Here is a 23,484-nt window from a genome sequence, read left to right as displayed (position 1 = left end):
TATGGATTCAAGATTGTCTGGTAATTGTGCTCCTTTATAGGAGAAACTAGAGACGATAGCAGAAATACACTACTAAACAATACTAGGAGGCCTCCAGGTTGAAAAATCTTGTAGAGAACAGCTATTTTCCTATAATACCTCTTGGATAACAAATGATTTTTTTCATTCCCTGGAAAGGCAACAAAACTTTGCTTGGGCTTTGAATGTTTTTAATAGTTTTCAAACAAAACCATTAATCCAAGCTGAGAAAACTTCACTGTGATTGTGGTAAATCCAACCTCCTGTTATAATGAATTATTTTTTTAAATTGCTATGCATTGTATGAGAATTTAATTAAGGCAAAGTATGTTAATCTGCAATAGGTCTCCCATCATTAAAGTGAATTAATGAGGTGATACTGTACTGTATTCTGCAGCAACTTAGTTTCTGATCAGGCACACCACTTTTTCCTATAAACAAGAAAAACAAGTCTGCTAACAACATGCAGGGCCAGATTAACTCTCCTGTGGGCCCAGGCCTATAAGATTTTATGGGGCCCCTACATACAAGTCTTTTTCCTAATTTAAAACAAAATCACCACAATTATGGCATCGAGGCTATTAACACTATACTAAACTTGCCTTTTAATTAACATAAAGCCATTCTGTGGTTACATTTCAGTCTTAAAACATGTAGAATATAGTTAAGTTAATTCAAAATAGCCTACTTCTTACCTTAGAACAGCTGTTATATTAGTTTCTTTCTGGGAGGGAGTTTGGGTGCAGGAGGGGGCTCCAGGCTGGGGCAGAGTGTTGGGGTGCAGGAGAGGGTGAGGGGTGCAGGAGGGGATTCGGACCTGGGGGATGGGGTGCAGGAGGGGATTCAGACCTGGGGGATGGGGTGCAGGAGGGAGTGCGAGGTGCAGGCTCTGGCCGGGAGGTGCTTATCACAGGCAGCTCCCGCCAGGCGGCGCAGCAGGGCTTAGGCAGGCAGGCTGCCTGCCTACCTACCTACCTGCCATAGCCCCACGTCACTCTCAGAAGCGGCTGGCTGCTGGCACATCTCTGCGCGCCCCTGGGGGGAGGGGGCAGTGTATCTCTGTGCTACCCGTGCCTGCAAGCATAGCTCCCATTGGTCGGTTCCCAGCCAATGGGAGCTGTGGGGACGGTGCTGGGGCAGTGCGCGTAGCTGCCTCCCCTGCCAGGGGCCACAGAGACATGCCAGCAGTCAACCACTTCCAGGAGAGCGTGGGGCCACGGCATGCAGGCAGCCTGCCTGAGCCCTGATGCGCCGGGGCCTGCCTTAGCCTGGGGCCCTGGGCTGCAGCCTCTAAAGCCCCTGCGTTAATCCGGCCCTGACAATATGAAATGTTTGAATTTGCTCCTGTTAGCCCACAACTACCAATCTGATAAACAAAAAAACAAAACCTTAAAATAAATATTTTAAAAACCAAAAATTCAATCAAGAACATTCAAATTTCTGACTTTCCTATTACACTAAGTATTAGCTGTGTTCAGCAGTTAATTTTATTAGTATTAAGCAAAATAAACCATTTATATTTGGATTCAGCAAATGGAATCCACTGCTGAAACAATATACAGTAAACCAATAACTATCATTATTACGAGCTCCTGGTTATTCTCTGCCTGTTACCACTCACAAAACTTGGATCTCAATATTTCAGACTTCAGACTGCTACTTACAGCCCCGATCCTATAAACAATTATGCATATGCTTTGCAACTAGGCCACTTAAAATAAATGGGCCAACTCAAGGTAGTGCAGTTCAGGTATGGGTATGTTTAAGTTTGCAGGATCGGTGTCTATTTCATTCCCCTATCAATTTTTTTTTGTACTGAACTTCAAACTAAACAGTTTATTTTATTTTTGATACCTCTGAAAACAACAAATGTCACACAGACACATTACAATCAACATGTTTTTCCATACAGTAAGTTTGACGGTCACTTAGGTTGGTGATTTATATTTAATATTAAGACAAGTGTTTTATGAAAGTAATAATAGTTGCCTCTGGGATTCTGTATATTCATACTGTTTTGCCCTTTCGCTCCTCTAAAACGTAACAACAAATAAAATAACTTACCATTCTTGCTGACATCCAGTTCCCTGAGATTAATGAGATTTGCAATGGATGCTGGCAATGTTGTTAGATCATTGTCTGGCAAACTCAGCTTGTGCAGGGATTGACAGTTAAAAAGTTGCTATCGAAACAAAGAAAAAGGTGACTGAGCATCTTTCCATTTTCTTTATATGTCTTTTGTTTTTAATTCTTTTTAACTTCTGACTGTCTCACTAGAAAATCAGAATATTTGTGAAATACTGAATTACAAAATGTGCATCAGTGAAAAGCTGTAACTGTCCAGAGCCAGCAAAGTGTGGCAAACGCTTATATTAGATGCTCTCTACAAACGCCTTCCAATGCTTCAGAAATCATTAAGTAGAGCTAATATGTAGTAATGAGGAATACTAACATTCACTTTTCAGAGTCAAAATGCCTGACAATTGTCAAATCTATAAATAAAAAAGCAGAAGCAAATGTAGGAGAGAGAGAGAAAGAGAGAGAGAGGGGGCGCGCGCGTGACTGGAGCACTGGCTCTGGTGCAAAATTTGAGGCCTGCATCAGAGGCTGTAAAGCAGTCAGGCCATGTATTAAAGTAAATGCTTACAAGTTCACTGTTTGTTACATACACTTGGCCAAGTTGTTGCTAGTGTACTAGACATTAAATATTTACATAAATATATTTTAGAAGGCTAGTACAAATATACCCCAATCTAGTACAAAATAAGATGAATAAATAGAAATGTTTTGTCCAAGATATCAGAAACAAGTGGAGATAAACACAGAAACACAAAGTGGCACCTAAGTTGTTTACCTCAGTCTATAAATGTCAGGGTCTCTCACCTGAACCCTTTGTGTCGCTGAGGGGATAGCAAAAATTCCTGATAACTGAGCTGCTCCTTGCCATAGTGCACTCATGTGTTAATGAATATGGCAAGTTGTGCAGCTTGTTAGAACTGTGCCTTAAGGGCAATAAATCTGGCCAAGCACCTCTGTCACCAAACTGTGCTTGTGGTCTCTCTCTATGAGAAACATCAAGGTCTGCAAAATTAGCAGGCTGCACTCTCTACTAGTGCTGATAAGACTAGAGTTCCAAAAATAAAAGCACTAAACAGCAACAACATTCCCCTCTTCTACAGCAATTACATGTGCTTCCACAAATAAATACAACTGAAGTCTGCATTTAAAACCACCCATTTTGGAACACAAGCTTTAACACCCACACAGGTGGGTGTTAATTTTTTACAAAGGGATGAAGTTCATCTAAATTGAATATATTTAAAATAAATCTTAATTATGCAGCCTCCTTATTTTCCCCTCCCTTAAAAGGCAATACTAAAGAAGTTTAACAGAGTGGGGGGGGGAAGGGGAGAAAATGACTAACATTTTGAAGTTATTAAGACGAGCAGGATAGTCTGACTGTGCATATATATGCATGGGTTAATTTGAGAATAGACAGCCAATGGCATCTGTAAATATTAACAACAATATTAACAAAAATTATTTGTATTGGAGTAGTGACTAGAGCCAGAGTCCCATTTTGCTAGGCACTGTACAAAACATATAATGAAAAGATGGCCCCTACCCCAAAGTGCTTACGATCGAACTATAAAAAGACAAGAGACAGCTGGTGAATAGAAAGAGATAAAGTTGAGGGGGAAAGCACAAGGAAAGAAAGGAATGATGCTGACCAGCATGTTAAGTGGTGGTCACAGCACTCTGGCTGCCTAAACACTGTCAAGGTTTTTGTACATATCACAACAGAGTTTTAAGGAAGGATCTAAAGGACTACCAAGTGTTTTCGTACGTATTTATGGGGAGTTCTTCCCACATGGGAGAAAGCATGACAATGCCTGTTGGAAAACTTTACAAACGGGCAGCCAAGACAATCTGAGGATCAGAGGCAAGAGTCAATGTTTCGATAGCAAATAGGAGAGGACAGGTAGGCCAGAGATAATTCATTGTCCATGGACAGTAATTCCTCCAAAAGATTAATACTGTCATCTGTCATTAAATAGTGCATAACACTGGTGTTGAAGATTTGGTTCCTAATAATCTTGAGTAAGTCACAACTCATTATCATGATCTCTTTTGCAACATTTCCCCCGACTTATGTTCAAACAGAATTCTGAGGAAGAACTGGCCAAACAGTGAGAATGTGGTTGGAATAGATAAGATTTACTTTAACTTTTTAGTGACTGCCACAACAACTGCCATGAATATGAGTGAGAAGTCATTGGATTGCATTGCTCACATAATAAACCATTATTTCAACCACAAACCATGGAACAAGTCCCAGGAATTTGATATTCACGTAACACCCAAACCATAAGTTTGGACGATAAATTATTCAAGAGAATAACTCTAGTCTGTGTAGTGACACAGTACCTTTTCTTCAGAAATATGGACCTGTTACTAGCTTGCACCATCAGTGCTTTCATTAGTTGGATTTCCTTGGGTTATGTACTGGATAGGTGCTTTGGTTGGCATACATCTTTTGGAGCCATTCTTTTTTCTTACTATTTCCAGCAAGACAATGTGCTCAAAAACGTACCCCTGCATGCAAACAGTTATATAGATTTTAAAAATCATACTAAATTTATCTAATTATTCATGTGAAAAGAATGAAAAACATATGGCACAGGCAGTGGGGAAGAGGTTTACAAAAGTGAAAAGTTTTAAAATTTTGTTTTTTCATCTTCTGTATTCTGATACAGTGGTCCATCACTGGGAGTGTGGAGCCAATTAGAGTTGGCTGGTGTAAAAACTATATGGCTAACTGTCCTTTAAGATACAAGGAAAATAGGAAGGTAGAAGCCAACTAAAAGATATGCTTGTGCAGGAATGATTGATCCTTTCCTCTAACAGATTTACCTCCAGGAAGCTGTACTAGTAATTGAGGTGTTTTGCAGCTTTAGGAAGCTTCAGTGTTTAGTGTTAGCTGGAAGACTCCATTTTGAATCAAGTGGATATGGCTCATTGGTCAAAGCCTACTGGGGAAGGAGCTATGGTAGATAAAACCTACTCTAGTCCTAAAAATTTAGGATACTTTTTTTAAACTTGGGAGCTTTCACGTAATTTAAGCACTTAGGAGCATAAGTGACTTTCAAATTTTACACATCAATCTAGCTTTGGGAGGTTATCTTAGGCAGATGTCTGTTACAGCCTTGAAAGATTGAGTAAGCTTGATGTAGGCAGAAGCCTGCCTAGCTTGAAAAATTGGTTCTAACTCTGCGGGTTCTCTCTTTAGCTGGAAGACATGCAATGCAGCTACCAAGAAATTTTTCTAACTTAAGTTATGTCAGTTCCTTGGGGACATATTTTTATTTAAATATTTATTTTTAATCCTCCTAAGTCTCCTTCTACCTTTCCCTTTCTCAATATTTGAGTCTATGATTCACAGTTCACATTAGTGAGACAGATACTGGAATACTGTATACAATTCTGGTATCCACATATTGGAAAAACTCAGAGGGTGCTGAAAAGAGCCATAAAAATTATTTGAGAGCTGAAGAAAATGCCTTATAGTGAGAGCGTCAAGAGTTTAATCTTATAAAGAGCTTAATTTGTTTACCTTATAAAAAAGATTGAAAGGAAACTTGATTACAGTGTACCTTCACAGGGACAAAATACCTGGTACTAAAGAGCTCTTCAATCTAGCAGACAAAGACTTATCAAGAACCAATGTCTGAAAGCTGAACCCAGACATATTTAAACTGAAAATAAGGCACACATTTTTAAACAGTGAACATGACTAACCACTGGAGCAAACTACCAAGGGAAGTGGTAGATTCTCCATCTCTTAAGTCTTCAAAAATAAAGACCTTTTGGAAGATATGCATTAGTCAAGAACAAAGTTATTGGCTGTAATACAGGGGGTACCTGAGTGAATTTAACTGCCTGTGATATACTGGTCCCTTTTGAATCTATAAATGTATTCATTAGATCACTATGTCACATGGTCTTCCCCCATATTTAATAATGGGCTCTTCAATCTAGCAGAGAAAGGTATAACACCATCCAACAGCTGGAAGTTGAAGCTAGACAAATTTAGACTAGAAATGGGGCATGCATTTTTAAACAGTGAGAGTAAATAACCATTGGAACAATTTACCAAGGGTTATGTGGATTCTCCATCACTAACAATTTTTAAAAAAAATCAAGATTGGATGTTTTTCTAAAAGATATGCTCTAGAAATTATTTTGGAGACATTCTATAGCCTGTGATATACAGGAAGTTGGACGACATCATCATAAAATGGTCACTTCTGGCCTTTTTAAGACCTGTAGAACATCAAGTTGCTATTAACATCTATTCCTACTTAAAAGGTAGAGAATTCTCAGTTTGGACAGTTGACAAAACAAACAATATCTTGACTTAGGCCTTGTCTACACTACAGGGGAAATTCGATCTAAGCTACGCAATTTGACTTACGTGAATAGCGTAACTCAAATTGGCATAGCTTAGATCTACTTACGCACGCAGGAGTCGACAGGAGAGCTTCACTAGACCCGCTAAATCGACCGCCAATGCATCGATTGCTGCTCGTCAATCCCCCAGTAAGGGTAGACAAGCTCTTAGTAGTAGTATTAGTAGTAGTGTTGGCTTAACTGCTCCCACTGACGTCCAGTGGGCTTAATTAACTGTAAGCTGCTACTACTACCCTATTTGGGGTAAACAAGAAACTGAATAACGTCCTCATTGGTTTCAATTGCTTGGACTTCCAATGGTTACAAAAGGTTATCAATGTGAAAAATAGTCAACTTTTAAAGAGCCTAGCAAAGTAATATTCAACAATGATTCAGGCAGGATAATGATCAAATTTTCCATATACTGGTGATGAAGATGAAAAGAAGCAAAAGCAACAAAGTCTTCAGTTACATATTAAGACGTTTAAACTGGTGAGTTGAAAATGGAAGTTGGTCACCTACGAGGGCCCTCAATGACAAAAGACTTTTAGAATTATTACTCCACTGCTGTATAATATAGATGTAGTAAAGTAACAGGGTTAATACACCTCACAAAAAAACAAACCCCAAACACCATACCTTTGGAAGCTCCTCAATCTGATTTGCATCTAAATAGAGTTCTTCCAAGGTCTTTTCAAAGGTAAATATCTCTTTCGGCACTTGTTCCAGGCTGCAGTGAGAATAATCAAGTGCAGTGACAGTTTCTTCTTCTCCACGCAGACAGCGGCATGGCACCAACCGCACAAACAAGTTCCGCTTTGTTGTCATTTTCAGGCACTGTAAACAAAAATGAGGTTTCTGAAATATCTTTACACTTTGAGAAACTAATATGTTATTTTTTACCTCAACAGCTTATTAGACGCAAAGTTTAGAATTATTACATTTTAAGGACTGCAGAGCACCTGCAACTTCCATTGAAGAAAAGGATACTGTGGCTGCTTGGCAGTGGTGAAAATCAGGCTATAAATTTTTACTTTTTTTTTTTTTTTAAAGAGAAAAAGAGTATCAAACTGAAACCTCCACTTCTTACAGCAAAGTTTCACTTTCTCAGGAGCATTATGCTTTAGTTCCTAGAAAATTAAGTAGACATTTCTTTTAAGAGGTGCTTTTATATTTCATATTAGGAAAACCTTTCTAACTATAAAGGATGGTTAAGTATTGGATTGGGCTTCCAAAGGAGGTTGTGGAATCTCCATCACTGGAGGTTTTAAAGAACAGGTTAGACAAATCTGTTGGCATGACAAAATGACCTTGAGGTCCCTTCCAGCCATACATTTCTCCGATTCTGCACCCTCATTCAAAAAGTAGGACATAGATAACAACGAATCAGTATGGTTTCTGTAAATTGATCCAACTACGAACGTGACTGCCACTAAAAATTGCACTATAAAGAAACACTTAAAAAGGTGCTCAGACACAGGAATTCTATTCATTTTCTGCAATTTCACCCACAGTCTGGAAAGCTTCAAAATACAGATTTTTAAGAAAAAAGCCATTAAACATTGGTTTTACTTCTTAAAAGTAAATGAATAGGCAATAGGAAAAAGATTTTGATGGAAAACAATGAATTTTTTTTTTTTTGGCAGTGCAAAAGGTAACTGCAATCTATGTTCCACCTTTGAATTTATGCAGTTACAAATTTGATTCTGTGAATATCTAGTCTGCTACATATTCCAAATTATACTTCGCTCATCTGGAACTCATTTTGTGGGGGTGCCTTACATTCCAAATTTTATTTAACTCATGCATGAGTGTTAGTACTATTATAGTGCCTGAATTTCCATCTATCATGAAAGGGTGGAAAAGCAGCCTTTTGTAGATGGCAGGCTGTCAGAGTTCCTTACTAAATAATTAATACGACAACAAAACTCCAGCAGTATTACAATAGGGCTTTGTATAGTCATCTTTTTTGTCATTTAAATCAAAATAAAAAGATAATCTCTTTGCCTAATCAGTGTACAGGGATTGGAATACAGAAAAGTAAAAATCCATTTATTCATGTCTGAATATTGGTGATATCATAGCAGAATTTTCAGATGCCTTCTTGATTTATTGTTAACTTCAAGCACACAGCCATCTATCCATTTCCTTGCCCTGTACTACAATGACCACCACCTTTCCTTCCCTAACTTTCTTGAAGTTATTTCCATCTATATGCCTCATGTGACTAAAGTACACAAACTTGCACCTGCTGATTTCTAATATTATAAATAAATAATATTGCCAACTAATATTTTGGGGAAAGGAGGGAGGTTTAGAACCAGGAGATTCGCAAGAACCTTTGCTGCCACCATCACATCTCAAAAGCTTAATTTTTCATCTTGTCAGCAGCATTTATTTTCCACAATTCACATCCACAAGTCACTATGGAAAAAATTAAGCTTTTCACCAGGCGAACCTTTGCACGTTTTGAGATGGCGTGGTTTTTCCAAACTTTTGTAAGCAACCTATTCCTAGTCTTCTTCTAATTTCTTTGGAACAGCCCCGCTGGTCGGATATGTAGGACCCTATCTACTACCTAGTTCGGCAACATGAGGTCTGCTTGCATTTTTGTTAATCCTGTCAATACCCATGCATTTTGATTTTTGCCATATTCAGTCCATATTCCTTACTAATTGTTTTTAATAGACTCCAACATTTGTTGCATTGCATCAGTCATTGTAGCAAAGAGCTACAGCATATCTGAGGGCAGTTAAGAGGCATCTACCAATAAAAACCCCAGATCCTTCCATTTTGTTACAGCCCACCACAGCTTGTCTCATACCCTGCCCACACCTTGAAAAGGCTTCGGGACAGAGTACACCCTTGTCTCACACCCTGTCCAGTGAAAAAACACTCATTGCCACCTGTTCCTGTTCACACAGTGCTGTGTCTGATCGTGGTAGAGATTTAAAATTAATTCAATGAAATGCTTTGGAATCCCCATGTCTGCAAGTGTTCTCTGAAGATAGATATCATCCGATATAGCCAACACTTTTGCATAGTCAATGAAATAAGCAGAAATCAAGTCAGTGTTACGAAATCCTGTCTCTCCCTTCCCACATGCCCCCCAGCACAAGGAGCATCTCAGACATAGAATGGACTAGGCAGAGCATAATGGGTTCCAGACATACACAACTGTCAAATGGTCCCTTAAACAGCTAGTGCAACTTAGAACTCCACTTATTTTAAGATACTTGGGTTATTCTCAGAAACTATAGTGATGGGACAATTTTAGCAGACAGATTAGTAAATAAAATACTAACATCAAAATACATTTAAAAATATTGATAACATGAACAAAATCAATAAAGTAGTTGTTGTGATGTTTGGCTGCATGTGTTTCCTCTGTGTGCCACCCCAGCCCTGCACAGACAGCTGGCACAGCAGACCTCGAGTGAACTGCCCAACGACCACAAGATTTGTTAAGGGATGAAGGCACCCGGCCAAGTTTGTTGTTGACAAAGCACAGTACTGGTATCCTGCAGACTCTACCGGACCATTAATACATGTATGCCCATAACAATGGACCAGCTCAGTGAACAGCGGGACTTTCCATTTTTCCCTAGGCCAGAATTCAGTTCCATTGCCCAATACAACTAGAATCACGCAAGCGAGCTATTCCCGCCTCATGTCCCAAACCCCAGAAGGCCACACTGATCATGACTCCCAAGCAAAAGTGAGAATGTAGTCCTTACAACTTTTGGGGAGCAAGGGGAATGAGTTCAGCATTTTAAGATTCGATTTCCATCATGAATACACGGACAATGGTTACTGTGTGTGTTGTATCTACAGCTGTTGCCACTGTGGCCTTCAGGGTCTATCCCTCCACACTTGCAGAACGCCTGACCCAGATAAGAAGGAGAAAGAAGAGGACTCGGGATAACATGTCAGGAGATCCTACAAGCCAGTGGTGCACCAGAAAATGAGCACAGGGCCTGAAGGATCATTCTTGCAGACAGTATGAGCAAGGATAGAGCAGAGAGGATAAAGGCACAAGAAAAGGAGAGAGACATGCAGTAAGAGATGCTTGCACATCTCAGAGAGCAAACAGAGATGCTGGATTCTCTGGTGGACCTGCAGGTTCAACAATCCTGTGCTTGCCTCCCTCTGCAGCCCATAGAGAACTCTATATTGGTACCACCCTAAAACATTCCATGTGGCATCAGGGGTCAGTGCACTACCCTTACTACTCCACCCAGGGGGACATTAAAGAAAACAACAGCTTCACATACACTGACCTGTGAAAGACATGATTGGCGTATTTATACCTGAAATGGAAATGACTGTACTTTCCCTTTCATAAGTTGTTCCCTTAATCTATTAAGTTTTATTAAGTTCTAAGTGTTTTATTTAATTCACTGGTTCATGTTACAGAATAAAATTCTATTTTTTGAAATATAATGTATCTTTATTAGTTCACAACATATGCTGGATGGCAATGAGCAGGTCTGACAGCAATTTCCTCTTGCTGCACTGTGTCACAGAACCTATAACATCATCATTCACAAACAATATTAATAGGCGCACTGACAATGCTATATTCCTACATATACAGCAATCACTAGAAGTCTCATTCTGGACCACAAAAGAGAAAGCCCAGGTAGAGCACACTACAGCAACACAAATCACTCTGGCTCACTATTAAAATGGTCTTTCAAAACCTCCCTGAACTGTATAGCTCCAAGCCAAACTCTTCTTATAGCCCTGGTATCTGGTTGTTCAAATTCAGCAGACAGCCACTCCACCTCCACCCCGGCAGAATTTTTTCCCCCTTTGCTTCACAGATATTATCCAGGACAGAGCAGACAGCTATAATCATTGGGATTTTTTTTCCCCTGAAGTCTAATCTTGTGAGTAAACAATGCCAGGGACCCTTCAAACGCCCAAAAGCACATTCAATTGTCATTCTGCATCTGTTCAGCCTGTAGCTGAATTGCCCCTTGGTGCTGTCGAGGTGAATGGTGTATGGCTTTATGAGCCAGGGGTAGGCTGGGTCTCCCAGGACCATTACTGGCATTTCAACATCCTCAATGGTAATCCTCCTGCCAGGAAATAAAGTCCCTGCTTACAGCTTTCTGAACAGTCTTGTGTTCTTAAAGATTCACGGGTCATGCACCTGCCCGGACCAGTCCACAGTGATGTCAGTAAAGCATGCCCAGCAATCCACCAGCACTTGCACTACCATAAAAAAATAGCCCTTTATGTTGATGTACTCTGTGGCAAGGTGGTCTGATGCTAAAATAGAGCTGTGTGAGCCATCTATTTCCCTAATGCAGATCAGAAACCCCATTGCTACAAAACCATCCACAATGTCCTGCACCTGGCCCAGAGTCACAGTCCTGCATAGTAGGATGTGATTAATTGCCCTGCATATTTGCCCCTAAGGTGGATTTCCTGATTCCAAAATGATTCCTGACTGACTGGTAGCAATCTGGCATTGTAAGTTTCCACATTGCAATTGCCAATCACTTCATGGTCAGTGCATCTCTAATTTTGGTGTCTCTACCCTGGAGGGATTCGGCAAGTTCTGCACACAGATCCAGGAATGTGGCCTTCTGCATCCAAAAATTCTGCAGCCTCTGCTCATCATCCAAAACCTTCATAACAATGCAATCCCACCAGTCAGTGCTTGTTCCTCGGGCCCAGAACTGGTACTCCACCTCCTTCAGCTGCTCTATGAATGCCACCAATAATCTTGAATCGTTTCTTTCAATCTAGCTTCCAAGGTATCGTCTTGTTCCCTGTGGGTCTTCTTACAGCTCCACAAACACTGCAGGATCAGGCACCTGAGGCTTACAATGCTCATGACAATAGTGCAGGGCTGTGCAGGCTCCACGCTTCCGTCAGAGATGGCAGACGGCAAGGAAGGACTCATGAGTTTGTGGGTTTTTGTAAAGAAGGAATGCAATATTATGGTCTGCAGATGAAATTATGGGCAAGAGAACACCATATTATGGGAAGTTGACTGCATGTGCCCAGTCACCCCTGTACAACTCATTTCAGCCTCATCAGGCATTGCAAGAACTTCCCAAAAGACCTTGCACTGGAAGGTGGTGATTTGGATAGTGGATACTATCCATGGAGCACTGCATTCTGCACCAATAAAAGTGCTCCTGGTGAGGATGTGCACTGCCAATAAAAAGGACCCAACTGCCATGCACACAAACGATTTAATAACTCCAGTGGCTGTATGCCAGCGTAACTTAGGTCAACATAACTTTGTAGTGTAGACATGGCCTCATCTCTCTTTCTTGAGTGATGACTAATTTAGTTCCTGTCATTTTGTATATATAAGTGGGATTATGTTTTCCGATGTGCACTACTTTACATTTATCAATGTTAAATTTCATCTGCCATTTTGTTGCCTGGTCACCCAGTTTAGTGAGATTCTTTTGTAATTCTTTGCAGTCAGCTTTGGACTTAACTATCTTGATTAATTAATAATTTAATTAATTAATTTAACTGTTTACCCCTTTTTCCAGATCATTTATGAATATATGTTGAATAGCACTGGTCCCAATAAATATCCTTGTTGGACTCTGATATTTGCCTCTTCCCATTGTGAAAACTGACCATTTATTCTTACCTTTATTTCCATCTTTTAACCAGTTACTGATCCATGACAGGACCTTACTTCTTATCTCAGGACTGCCTACTTTGCTTAAGAACCTTTGGTCAAGGACATAGTCAAAGGGTATCTCAAAGTCCAAGAACACTAGTTCACCCTTGTCCACATACTTGTTGACATCCTCAAAGAATTCTAATACATTGGTGAGGCATGATTTCTCTTTACAAAAGCCATGTAGACTTTTCCCCAACATATCATGTTCATCCATGTGTCTGATAATTCTGTTCTTTACTAATAGTTTCAACCAATCTGCCTGGTAGTGAAGGCTGTAACTGCTAGGATTGCCTCCAGAGCCTTTTTTAAAGATCAGTGTTGCATTATCTACCCTCCAGTCATCTGATACAGAAGCTGATTTAAGGTTACATACCACAGTTATCAGAGTAGCAGCCGTGTTAGTCTGTATCCGCAAAAAAAAAAAAAAAAAAAAAAAGGGAGTACTTGTGGCACCTTAGAGACTAACAAATTTATTTGAGCATAAGCTTTCGTGAGCTTTAGCTCACTTCATCGGATCCATGATAAAGTGAGCTGTAGCTCACAAAAGCTTATGCTCAAATAAATTTGTTAGTCTCTAAGGTGCCACAAGTACTCCTTTTCTTCATACCACAGTTAGTAGTTCTGCAATTTAATCTGAGTTAGAACTCAACATTCAGAACTCTTGGGTGCCTGCATATGGTCCTGGTGACTTATTACTGTTTAAATTGTTTCACAACTTCCTCTATTGACACCTCAATCTGGGACAATTCTCTTATTGCTGTTTTTTATTTGGTCTTTTAATTTGAGTCTCTATGGTGTTTTTAAATAGTCTCCATGAAGTGTTCAGGCATTTCACCCTTGCGGCTTATTTTAAATTTCCGTTTAACTAGCTTCTTTATTTTTACGTAATTCCCCCTTTTTGAAGTTAAATGGTACTGTGGTGGGTTTCTTTGGTATGCCCCCCGACACAAAAAGATTTTATATTTAATTACATTACATTATAGTCATTATTACTGAGCGATTTAGCTATATTCACCTTTTGGACCAGGTCCTATTTTCCACATAGGACTAAAACAGGAATTGCCTCTTCCCTTGTAGGTTCCAGGACTAGCTGCTCCGAGCAGCAGTCATTTATGTTGTCAAAAATTTTCTCTGCATCCCTTTCTGAGGTGACATACAGATAGTTGAAATACTACCTTACTTCTGGGTTATCTATTTTTGAAAACTCTCTAATTTTCCTGAACATTTCACAATCACCATCATCCTCCTGTCAGGTGGTCGGTAGTATATTCCTACTGCTATACTCTTATTGTTCAAGCATGGAATTTCTATCCATAGAGATTATATGGTACAGTTTGATTCATTTAAGATTTTTTACTTTATTTGACTCTATGCTTTCTTTCACACACAGTGCCACTCCTGCACCCAGCATGACTGACTCTGTCATTCCTATATATTTTATACTATAGTATTACCATGTCCCATTGATTATCCTCATTCCAACAAGTTTTCGTGATGATTATATCAGTATCCTCACTTAATGCCAGGCACTCTAGTTCACCCATCTTACTAGTTAGACTTTAGCATTTGTATATAATCACTAGTACATTTGATCAATATGTAAATGCCCACAGAGGCCCACAGGTCTGACATCTAACAGGATGAAAATCCTAAACTGAAGGAGGAGGTCATCTTCTGTCTAGATGCCAAGTTGTACATGCATCACATGACACAGCATTATGACACTAGCATGAGGCAATTTTTTTTTATTCACTAAATTGTTCGCTGAACTATTTTTCGTTTCATGATGAAAATTCTAAATAGCTTCATTCTGATAACTTAACATTACAAAATTAACACTAAAGATTAAAGATTCAGTCTTTCAGTTTTAAGATTTGTGAGTTTTTAGTCAAATCTTACACGTATATCTAGTCTTCTTTATCAAGTTAGAAATAAAATATTAAGAGGGATGGTGTGTTACGCTTTCCTGCTTTAACACAAATGCATTTCACTAAAAATATAACCATACCAAGCCATAAATTTGTTGTAATGATTATTCCCTGTTTTGATAACTAGTTCAACAAATCAACAGCTTTTATGATAATGTGTTCGTAAAAACCACACACAAACCAACCCCACCTCAAGCATCTTAGCAGGGACTTCTGAAATTTACCAAAATAAGTATTAGGAAGGCTCTCTGGAACAATTATTATTTCTATTAGTTTTCATGATAATTAAGAAATACTTCAACTAGGAAATGAGTACACTTCATCTATTAATTAGGCCAAAATTACAAGTAAAATACCATTAGTTCTTCATTGTAAAATCAAATAACCATTTCTTGTTAATTTGAGATGAAAAGCAGATACTTTTTTAGCAAACAACCTTATATTAAAACTAGGACTTTTTAAAAGCCACAATACGGTTTCCATGCAATCTCTACCTGCTGCATTATTGGGTTATATTTCGAGACAAAAACATTAACAGAGTAAAGGTTGAGAGCACATATCTGACAGTAATTTAAGTTAAAATATATTATAGGGCTGTTGTAATTATCCAAAAACAAGTATGTTATAAACTCATCAAATTCAGAGTTAAGGTAAAAACTTAAAAGAAATCCAAATTGTTCAAGTATAGAAATGTACAGATAAGGTACCCGAACAACCTTAAGTCTGACCTATAGTGAGACCATACAATAACCTTAAGATTGTGATTAAGGCATTTTAGTGTTTGTGGCCCCAAATTAGTTCAGTTTAATTTGATGGTCATTAGCTTTGTTTCTTCCCCAGTCTCCTCAAATTCCCATTACATGATCATTAGGCTACTGAAACAACCTTAACTGGTGGATGGGTGGTTATCATCTCAGTTCTTTTTTTTTTTTTCCTAGAAAGGGCCATGGAAACTAGCTTCCACCTGGACAACCATCAAATTGTCAGTCCAAAACGGTGTGTAATATCTCATCTGAAGAACGGTCTCTCTCTATTGAGTATTGATAGTACTCCGATGAAGTAATAATGTTTTTAATGTTTGACTTTAATCCACAGTATCTGGCTGAGTAGTAGGAGTGTTACTAAGCAAACAATGAAGATGGCCTATAAAAGTGGGCTAGAGTGTGATTTGGGCTGAGCAAGTGGGCAGAAGGATTAAGACCTCCCTAATCCCTTATGGTTCTTCCATTTGGATGTACACAAGTAAGTGCTGTGCTCCTACTACCAGCACCCCCACAGCTGGGAGTAGGTGCAGGCTTAGTTTCACCTGCCATATATTATCCAGCTCAGCTGAGCCAGTATTGGGGGAGGGAGGAGAAGAGATAGTGGTAGTAATTTATACAGCAGCAAATGACAATCCTCGTGCAGCAAAAGAAGAATGCAGAGAACAGCAACACACTGTCCCTTGTAACTCAGGGCAGAGTGCATCTGCGATCACTAGCCCAAAGCAGTGTCTAACGCACAAATAAAGAAAGCAAAAAAACTTTCAATTGTAATTATCTTATGCATTATTTGAAACAATGGTAGGGAAAAATACTCAGACAAGTGTCTTTGAAGACTAATTAAAAATACTGTCAGTTTAAATACAGTTATGACCACTGAGGTGTCAATATTAACTAGCATTTCCACAAACTAGAAAATCTTATTAAAACACTCAGAGTAAACAGAAGTAGCTGTCATATTGTTCGGAAGACATACCATAGAAGTTTGTCTACACGTTTGGTAGATACAAATAGGCAAATATTTCATTTAAATATTCTTTTTTATTTTTCAGTTGCAGACACTTTATATATCCTTACAACTTCAGGTGAAATTGGTATTTAAATTGACATCAGCCTAAAGATAGCTGACTTCCGTATTGTGGCTTTTCTATAAAATTTGGGCCACAAGCAGCAAAAAAAAACCTATAATGTTAATACATAATAATTAATTATATATTAATATTAATGGTCATATATATGTTATATTAATATATGCTAATCATATATATATATGATATGTATGAATCTATATATCTATATATATATAAAAAACATTTTAAATACTTTCAATGATCCTACATTAACAGGGCAGCACTGAACTCTTATTTCCAAGATGCAAAAGTTTTGCAGATTTGGGGGCAAAGGTGAGGAAAAGCCCTGCAAATTGTCAAATAACCTCCATGCATCTACTGCCTCACATAAAAGACTCACAGACAGCTGCAGCGGCACAGGAGCCAGCAAACAGAGCTGTAAAAAGGGGAGTTTGAGTGGGCGTTTGTAAGGGGACTTTGGGGGGAAGACTAAGAGCCAGGAAAAGGAACCAACAGGCTAGTGAAGGGAGTGTGTGGTGCTTGCTGGGGGTTTGTTTTGCTGTGGGTGGCGGTGTTTTGGTTTGGTTTCCTGGACTAACAGGACCTCGGCAAGAAGGCTATGACAGATACAGAGGCAGCAGTGGTAGTGAAAGACACAATGAAGATGACTGGATGTAGAAGCTGCGGCATGTACATGATCCTGGAGGGGGGACCTGAAAAGAGTTTTGTCTGCATGAAGTGCTACCTGATAGAGCTGATGGAAGAAAAGATCCGAGGACTGGAGATGCAGGTGGAAATTCTGGTTGAGTTTAGAAGGGGGGAGGGGGGTTGAGCGGATGATGGAGCAAAGACGTGAGGAGGCTGACGGGAAAAGCTCATATTTGTAATGGGAAGCAGGACCAAAGAACTCTGAGGGGATGCTGCTATGTGAGGAAAGGGGACAGTGGAAGCATGTGATTAAGAGAACCAGGTAGAGGAAAAGACGGGCTAGTGAAAGAGAAATAGAGCTCAGGAACAGGTTTGCAGAGTTGGAAAATGAAGGGGCACAGTAGGGGTCATTAAAGGTGAGAGGGCAAGGAAGAAGAGAAGATCAGCTAGTCCTATAGGAAGGGAGCAAGAGTCAATGGAGATCACCCCAAATACGAGCCCCAGAAGGATACGGGATGGGTTGCAGAGGATTGCAAGGGACAACAGGAATCAGGAGGACTTGCAGCCAGAGGGAACAGGGGATAGACTGGAGAATCACACCATAACCGGGAAAAGGCAGGTCTACGTGATTGGGGACTCCTTACTGAGAAGAACAGACAGGCCTGTAACAAGAGCTGATCCAGAGAACAGAAGGGTGTGCTGTCTTCCAGGTGCTAAGATATGGGATGTGGACCTGAGGCTGAAGAGGATCCTAACAGGAGCAGGAAAGAATCCACTGACTGTCCTTCATGTGGGAAAAATGATATGGCTAGATTCTCACTGGAACGTATCAAGGGAGACTATGCCTGGCTGGGGAAGACACTTAAGGAAATCGAGGCTCCGGTGATCTTCAGTGGCATTCTCCCTGTTCCTAGAGAAGGGCAACAAAGGTGTGACAAGATTATGATGCTCAACAGATGGCTCAGGCAGTGGTGCTATAAGGAGGGCTTTGGGATGTATGGCCACTGGGAAGCATTCATGGACAGAGGACTGTTCTCTTGGCATAGACTTCACCTGAGTAAGGAGGGAAATAGACTTCTAGGATGGCACAACTGATCAAGAGAACTTTAAACTAGGAATTTGGGGGAGATGGTTGGGAGATGGCCAGGTAATCTCCATGCCAGATTTAACATTGAGAGGGAAGAAAACGAAGTAAGAAAGGATACAGCCAGGGGTAGCAGAATGGACATAAGGAGGAAGGGTAGTGTACATACCAGTCTAATAGGTAATACTGGCGGTAGAATGTCTGTGCCTAATCGGGTAAAGAATGTGAGGAAGCCAAACAGCAAAAATTAAGATGTTTGTACACTACTGAAGGGTATGTGCTATTTAGGAAAGACAGAAATAAAGGCAAAAGTGGTGGAGTAGCATTGTATATCAATGATGAGGTAGACTGAAAAGAAATAAGTGATGGAATGGATAAGACAGAGCCTGTCTGGGCAAAAAAAAATCACATTGGGGAAGAAAGCTACTAGAGCCTGGCATAGTGCTTGGGGTATGCTACAAACCGCTGGGATCCGAGTTTGATATGGATAGAGACCTCTTTAATGTTTTTACTGAAGTAAATACTAATGGGAATTGTGTGATCATGGGAGACTAACTTCACAGATATAGACTGGAGGACAAGTGCTAGTAATAATAATAGGGCTCAGATTTTCCTGGATGTGATAGCTGATGGAGTCCTTCATCAAGTAGTTGCTGAACCGACTAGCGGGGATGCCATTTTAGATTTGGTTGTGGTGAATAGTGAGGACATCATAGAAGAAATGGTTGTAGGGGACAACCTAGGTTCAAGCGATCATGAGCTAATTCAGTTCAAACTAAATGGAAGGATAAACAAAAATAGATCTGTGACTAGGGTTTTTGATTTAAAAAGGGCTAACTTTAAAAAAAAATTAAGGAAATTAGTTAGGGAAGTGGATTGGACTGAAGAACTTGTGGATCTAAAGGCAGAGGAGGCCTGGAATTACTTCAAGTCAAAGTTGCAGAAACTATCAGAAGCCTGCATCCCAAGAAAGGGGAAAAAATTCATAGGCAGGAGTTGTAGACCAAGCTGGATGAGCAAGCATCTCAGAGAGGTGATTAAGAAAAAGCAGAAAGCCTACAAGGAGTGGAAGATTGGAAGGATTAGCAAGGAAAGCTACCTTATTGAGGTCAGAACATGTAGGGATAAAGTGAGAAAGGCCAAAAGCCATGTAGAGTTAGACCTTGCAAAGGGAATTAAAACCAACAGTAAAAGGTTCCATAGCCATATAAATAAGAAGAAAACAAAGAAAGAAGTAGTGAGACCACTAAACACTGAGGATGGAGTGGAGGTTAAGGATAATCTAGGCCTGGCCCAATATCTAAACAAATACTTTGCCTCAGTCTTTAATGAGGCTAATGAGGAGCTTAGGGATAACGGTAGGATGACAAACGGGAAGGAGGATATGGAGGTAGATATTACCACATCCAAGGTAAAAGCCAAACTGGAACAGCTTAATGGGACTAAATCGGGGGGGCCGAGATATTCTTTATCCAAGAATATTAAAGGAACTGGCACATGAAATTGCAAGCCCATTAGCAAAAATTTGTAATGAATCTGTAAACTCAGGGGTTGTACTGTATGACTGGAGAATTGCTAACATAGTTCCTATTTTTAAGAAAGGGGATAAAAGTGATCCGGGTAACTACAGGCCTGTTAGTTTGACATCTTTAGTATGCAAGGTCTGGGAAAAAATTTTGAAAGAGAAAGTAGTTAAGGACATTGAGGTCAGTGGTAATTGGGACAAAATACAACATGGTTTTACAAAAGGTAGATCGTGTCAAACCAAACAGATTTTTTAGACAAAGGAAACACAGTGGATATAATTTACCTCGATTTCAGTAAGGCATTTGATATGGTTCCACGTGGGGAACTATTAGCTAAATCAGAAAAGATGGGGATCAATATGAAAATTGAAAGGTGAATAAGGAACTGGTTAAAGGGGAGACTACAACGGGTCACACTGAAAGGTGACCTGTCAGGCTGCAAGGAGGTTACCAGCGGAGTTCCTCAGGGATCGGTTTTGGGACCAATCTTAATCTTTTTATTACTGACCTTGGCACAAAAAGCGGGCATGTGCTAATAAAGTCTGCGGATGACACAAAGCTGGGAGATATTGCCAATACAGAGAAGGACTGGGATATCATACAGGAAGATCTGGATGACCTTGTACACTGGAGTAATAGTAACAGGATGAAATTTAAGAGTGAAAAGTGCAAGGTCATGCATTTAGGGATTAACAACAAGAGTTTTTGTTATAAACTGGGGATGCATCACTTGGAAGTAACAGAGGAGGAGAACGACCTCAGAGTATTGGTTCATCACAGTATGACTATCAGCTGCCAATGTGATATGGCCCTGAAAAAAAAGCTAATGCGGTCTTGGGCTGCATCAGGCGAGGTATTTCCAGTAGAGATAAGGAAGTGTTAGTACCTTTATACAAGGCATTGGTGAGTCCTTATCTGGAATATTGTGTGCAGTTCTGGTCTCCCATGTTTAAGAAGGATGAATTCAAACTGGTACAGGTACAGAGAAGGGCTACTTGGATCATCAGAGGAATGGAAAACCTGTCTTATGAAAGGAAACTCAAAGAGCATGGCTTGTTTAGCCTAGCCAAAGGAAGGCTGAGAGGAGATAGGATTGCTCTCTATAAATATAATCAGAGGGATAAATACCACAGAGGGAGAAGAATTATTTAAGCTCAGTACCAATATGGACACAAGAACAAATGGATATAAACTGGCCATCAGGAAGTTTAGACTTGAAATTAGACGAAGGTTTCTAACCATTAGAGGAGTGAAGTTCTAGAACAGCCTTCCAAGGGAAGCAGTGTGGGCAAAAGACATATCTGGCTTCAAGACTAAGCTTGATACGTTTATGGAGGAGATGGGATAGCCTAATTCTGGCAAGTAATTGATCTTCAACTATTAGCAATAGATATCCCATCACAGGCCATTGAGCATGTTAGATGGAGTGGGAGCTGAGTTACTACAGAGAATTCTTCCCTGGGTGTCTGGCTGGTGAGTCTTGCTCACATGCTCAGAGTTTAGCTGATTGCAATATTTGGGGTCGGGAAGGAATTTTCCTCCAGGACAGATTGGCAGAGACCCTGGGCGTTTTTCACCTTCCTCTGCAGCATGGGGCATGGGCCACTTGCTGGAGGATTCTCTGCACCTTGAAGTCTTTAAACCATGATTTGAGGACTTCAATAGCTCAGACACAGGTTAGGGATTTATTACAGGAGTGGGTGGGTGAGATTCTGTGGCCTGCATTGTGCAGGAGGTCAGACTAGACGATCATAATGGTCTCTTCTGACCTTAAAGTCTATGATTCTAAAATATTTTTATGATCCAGAAACCACCTTTCAAACATTTATTAAAAATATTGTGAGCTTTACAATGGACAGTTAAATTCTAGGGCTAGCATTTTCCCCTTAGTTCCCTGTATATCCTCCTTTCACATAGACAGTAACACATAAATGTGCTTAAACTAGCTTGAAAACATGCATCCTTCAATTGGCTCTCACAGCAGATATTTTTAACCTTAAAATTTGGCATCAGTTCTCATTGGAAAATATTTTAGAACAACAACATAGGACTGATGTAGCATAAAGTCTTAAAATACATTAATTTAGTCAATCCTGTTTGAGAATTGAAAGTGTGTTTAAATATTTTAACAAACATACTGTTGGTTCAAAAGAAAAAAAACAACATGATACTTACCACTGTGTTATGTTTTTTCCCCTACTGCTTCCCTGAGCTTTCAAAGCCAACATTCTGTGAAAAGAAGAGACACAAAAAATTTACTTAATGTTCTACGTAATTCGATATAATGTTCTTTTACATGTATTAGATCAGAGGTTCTCAAACTGTGGTCCGTAGACCACCAGTGGTCTGCGAGTTCCATTCAGGTGGTCTGCAGATAGTTCCCTCTAAGATGCGCCCCTGGGCAGCCACACACGAGAGAATGAAGGGCCACCCACCTAATTAGTGAAGCCGTGCAGGCATGGCTCCACTAATTAGGTTCCTGGACCCTGGAGAAGATGCACATGTAAGGTGAGGTGGTGGCCTTGGAGGGAATAGGGGATAAGTAGGACGGGCCAGTGGACTTTCCCCAGCTCCAGGGCTGCGGCTGCCGGGGAGAGACCCACCTCTCCCCCCATGCCTCCTTCCCCGCCCCAGCTCGGGAGCTGCCACAGCAGGGGAGAGAGGGCACATCCATCGCATTAGAAAGGTCAGACTACTGATATTAAAATATGAGTTGTGTGCTTTTATTTGTAAAACAAAAAACGTTAATTAAGTTTATTTTATATAGCGCTTTTATCCAAAGCGCTTTACAATAGTTAGCTAACAGTACAAACAACATTTGGAAAGATCATTAAGTGGTCCGCTGAGACCCTCAGCAATTTTCAAGTGGTCTGCAGGAGAAAAAAAAAGTTTGAGAATCACTGTATTAGATATTTTACTTTGCATTCAGGTCATTTTAAAAAAGTCAGCTTCATTTTTAAAAAGTTGTGCTGATTGCTGAAGAACTGAGGGAACTTGAAAGGTTTTTCAGAAACAGTAGCCAAAAAGTATCCCTACAGTAAAGGGCAACATCACTTTCTCCTCTACTTTAATTTTGAGTTTAGATTATTTCTACACTGTTTCTTCTATAATTCTTACCTATCGTTTTTGGAATACTTAGCAAGTACCAATCCCAATATAAAAAAAGTTGAGAATTCATGATAATGATGTTGAAAGACATCTATCCTAATAAACTGAATATCAGCAACATTCTCTCCATATGATTCTGAAGAAATCTATTTGAGAAGCTAAACATAAGAACTAGAAATTAATGGAGCATGACAAGATTGCACTTCACCGATGAATTTAACAACAAC

At 39.8% G+C, this 23,484-nt stretch overlaps 1 protein-coding gene across 10 annotated transcripts in view; it reads right to left on the bottom strand.

Annotated features, from left to right (window-relative positions):
• The window catches only part of ERBIN (erbb2 interacting protein), a 225,299-nt gene that overhangs the window by 123,374 nt on the left and 78,441 nt on the right, over nt 1–23,484 (bottom strand). For all 10 annotated transcript variants that reach the window (XM_048851872.2, XM_048851875.2, XM_048851877.2 and 7 more), the window contains 3 exons: nt 22,325–22,378; nt 7,108–7,305; nt 2,083–2,200 (listed from right to left, as the gene is read on the bottom strand). In XM_048851872.2, the coding sequence (XP_048707829.2) occupies nt 2,083–2,200; nt 7,108–7,296 (307 nt within the window). In that variant the 5' untranslated portion in view covers nt 7,297–7,305; nt 22,325–22,378. The remainder of the gene's footprint in view (nt 1–2,082; nt 2,201–7,107; nt 7,306–22,324; nt 22,379–23,484) is intronic.

The sequence above is a fragment of the Caretta caretta genome, chromosome 5 (genome assembly GCF_965140235.1).
Source record: "Caretta caretta isolate rCarCar2 chromosome 5, rCarCar1.hap1, whole genome shotgun sequence".
Taxonomy (NCBI): Eukaryota; Metazoa; Chordata; order Testudines; family Cheloniidae; genus Caretta; species Caretta caretta.
This window is presented reverse-complemented; position numbering and strand designations above follow the sequence as displayed.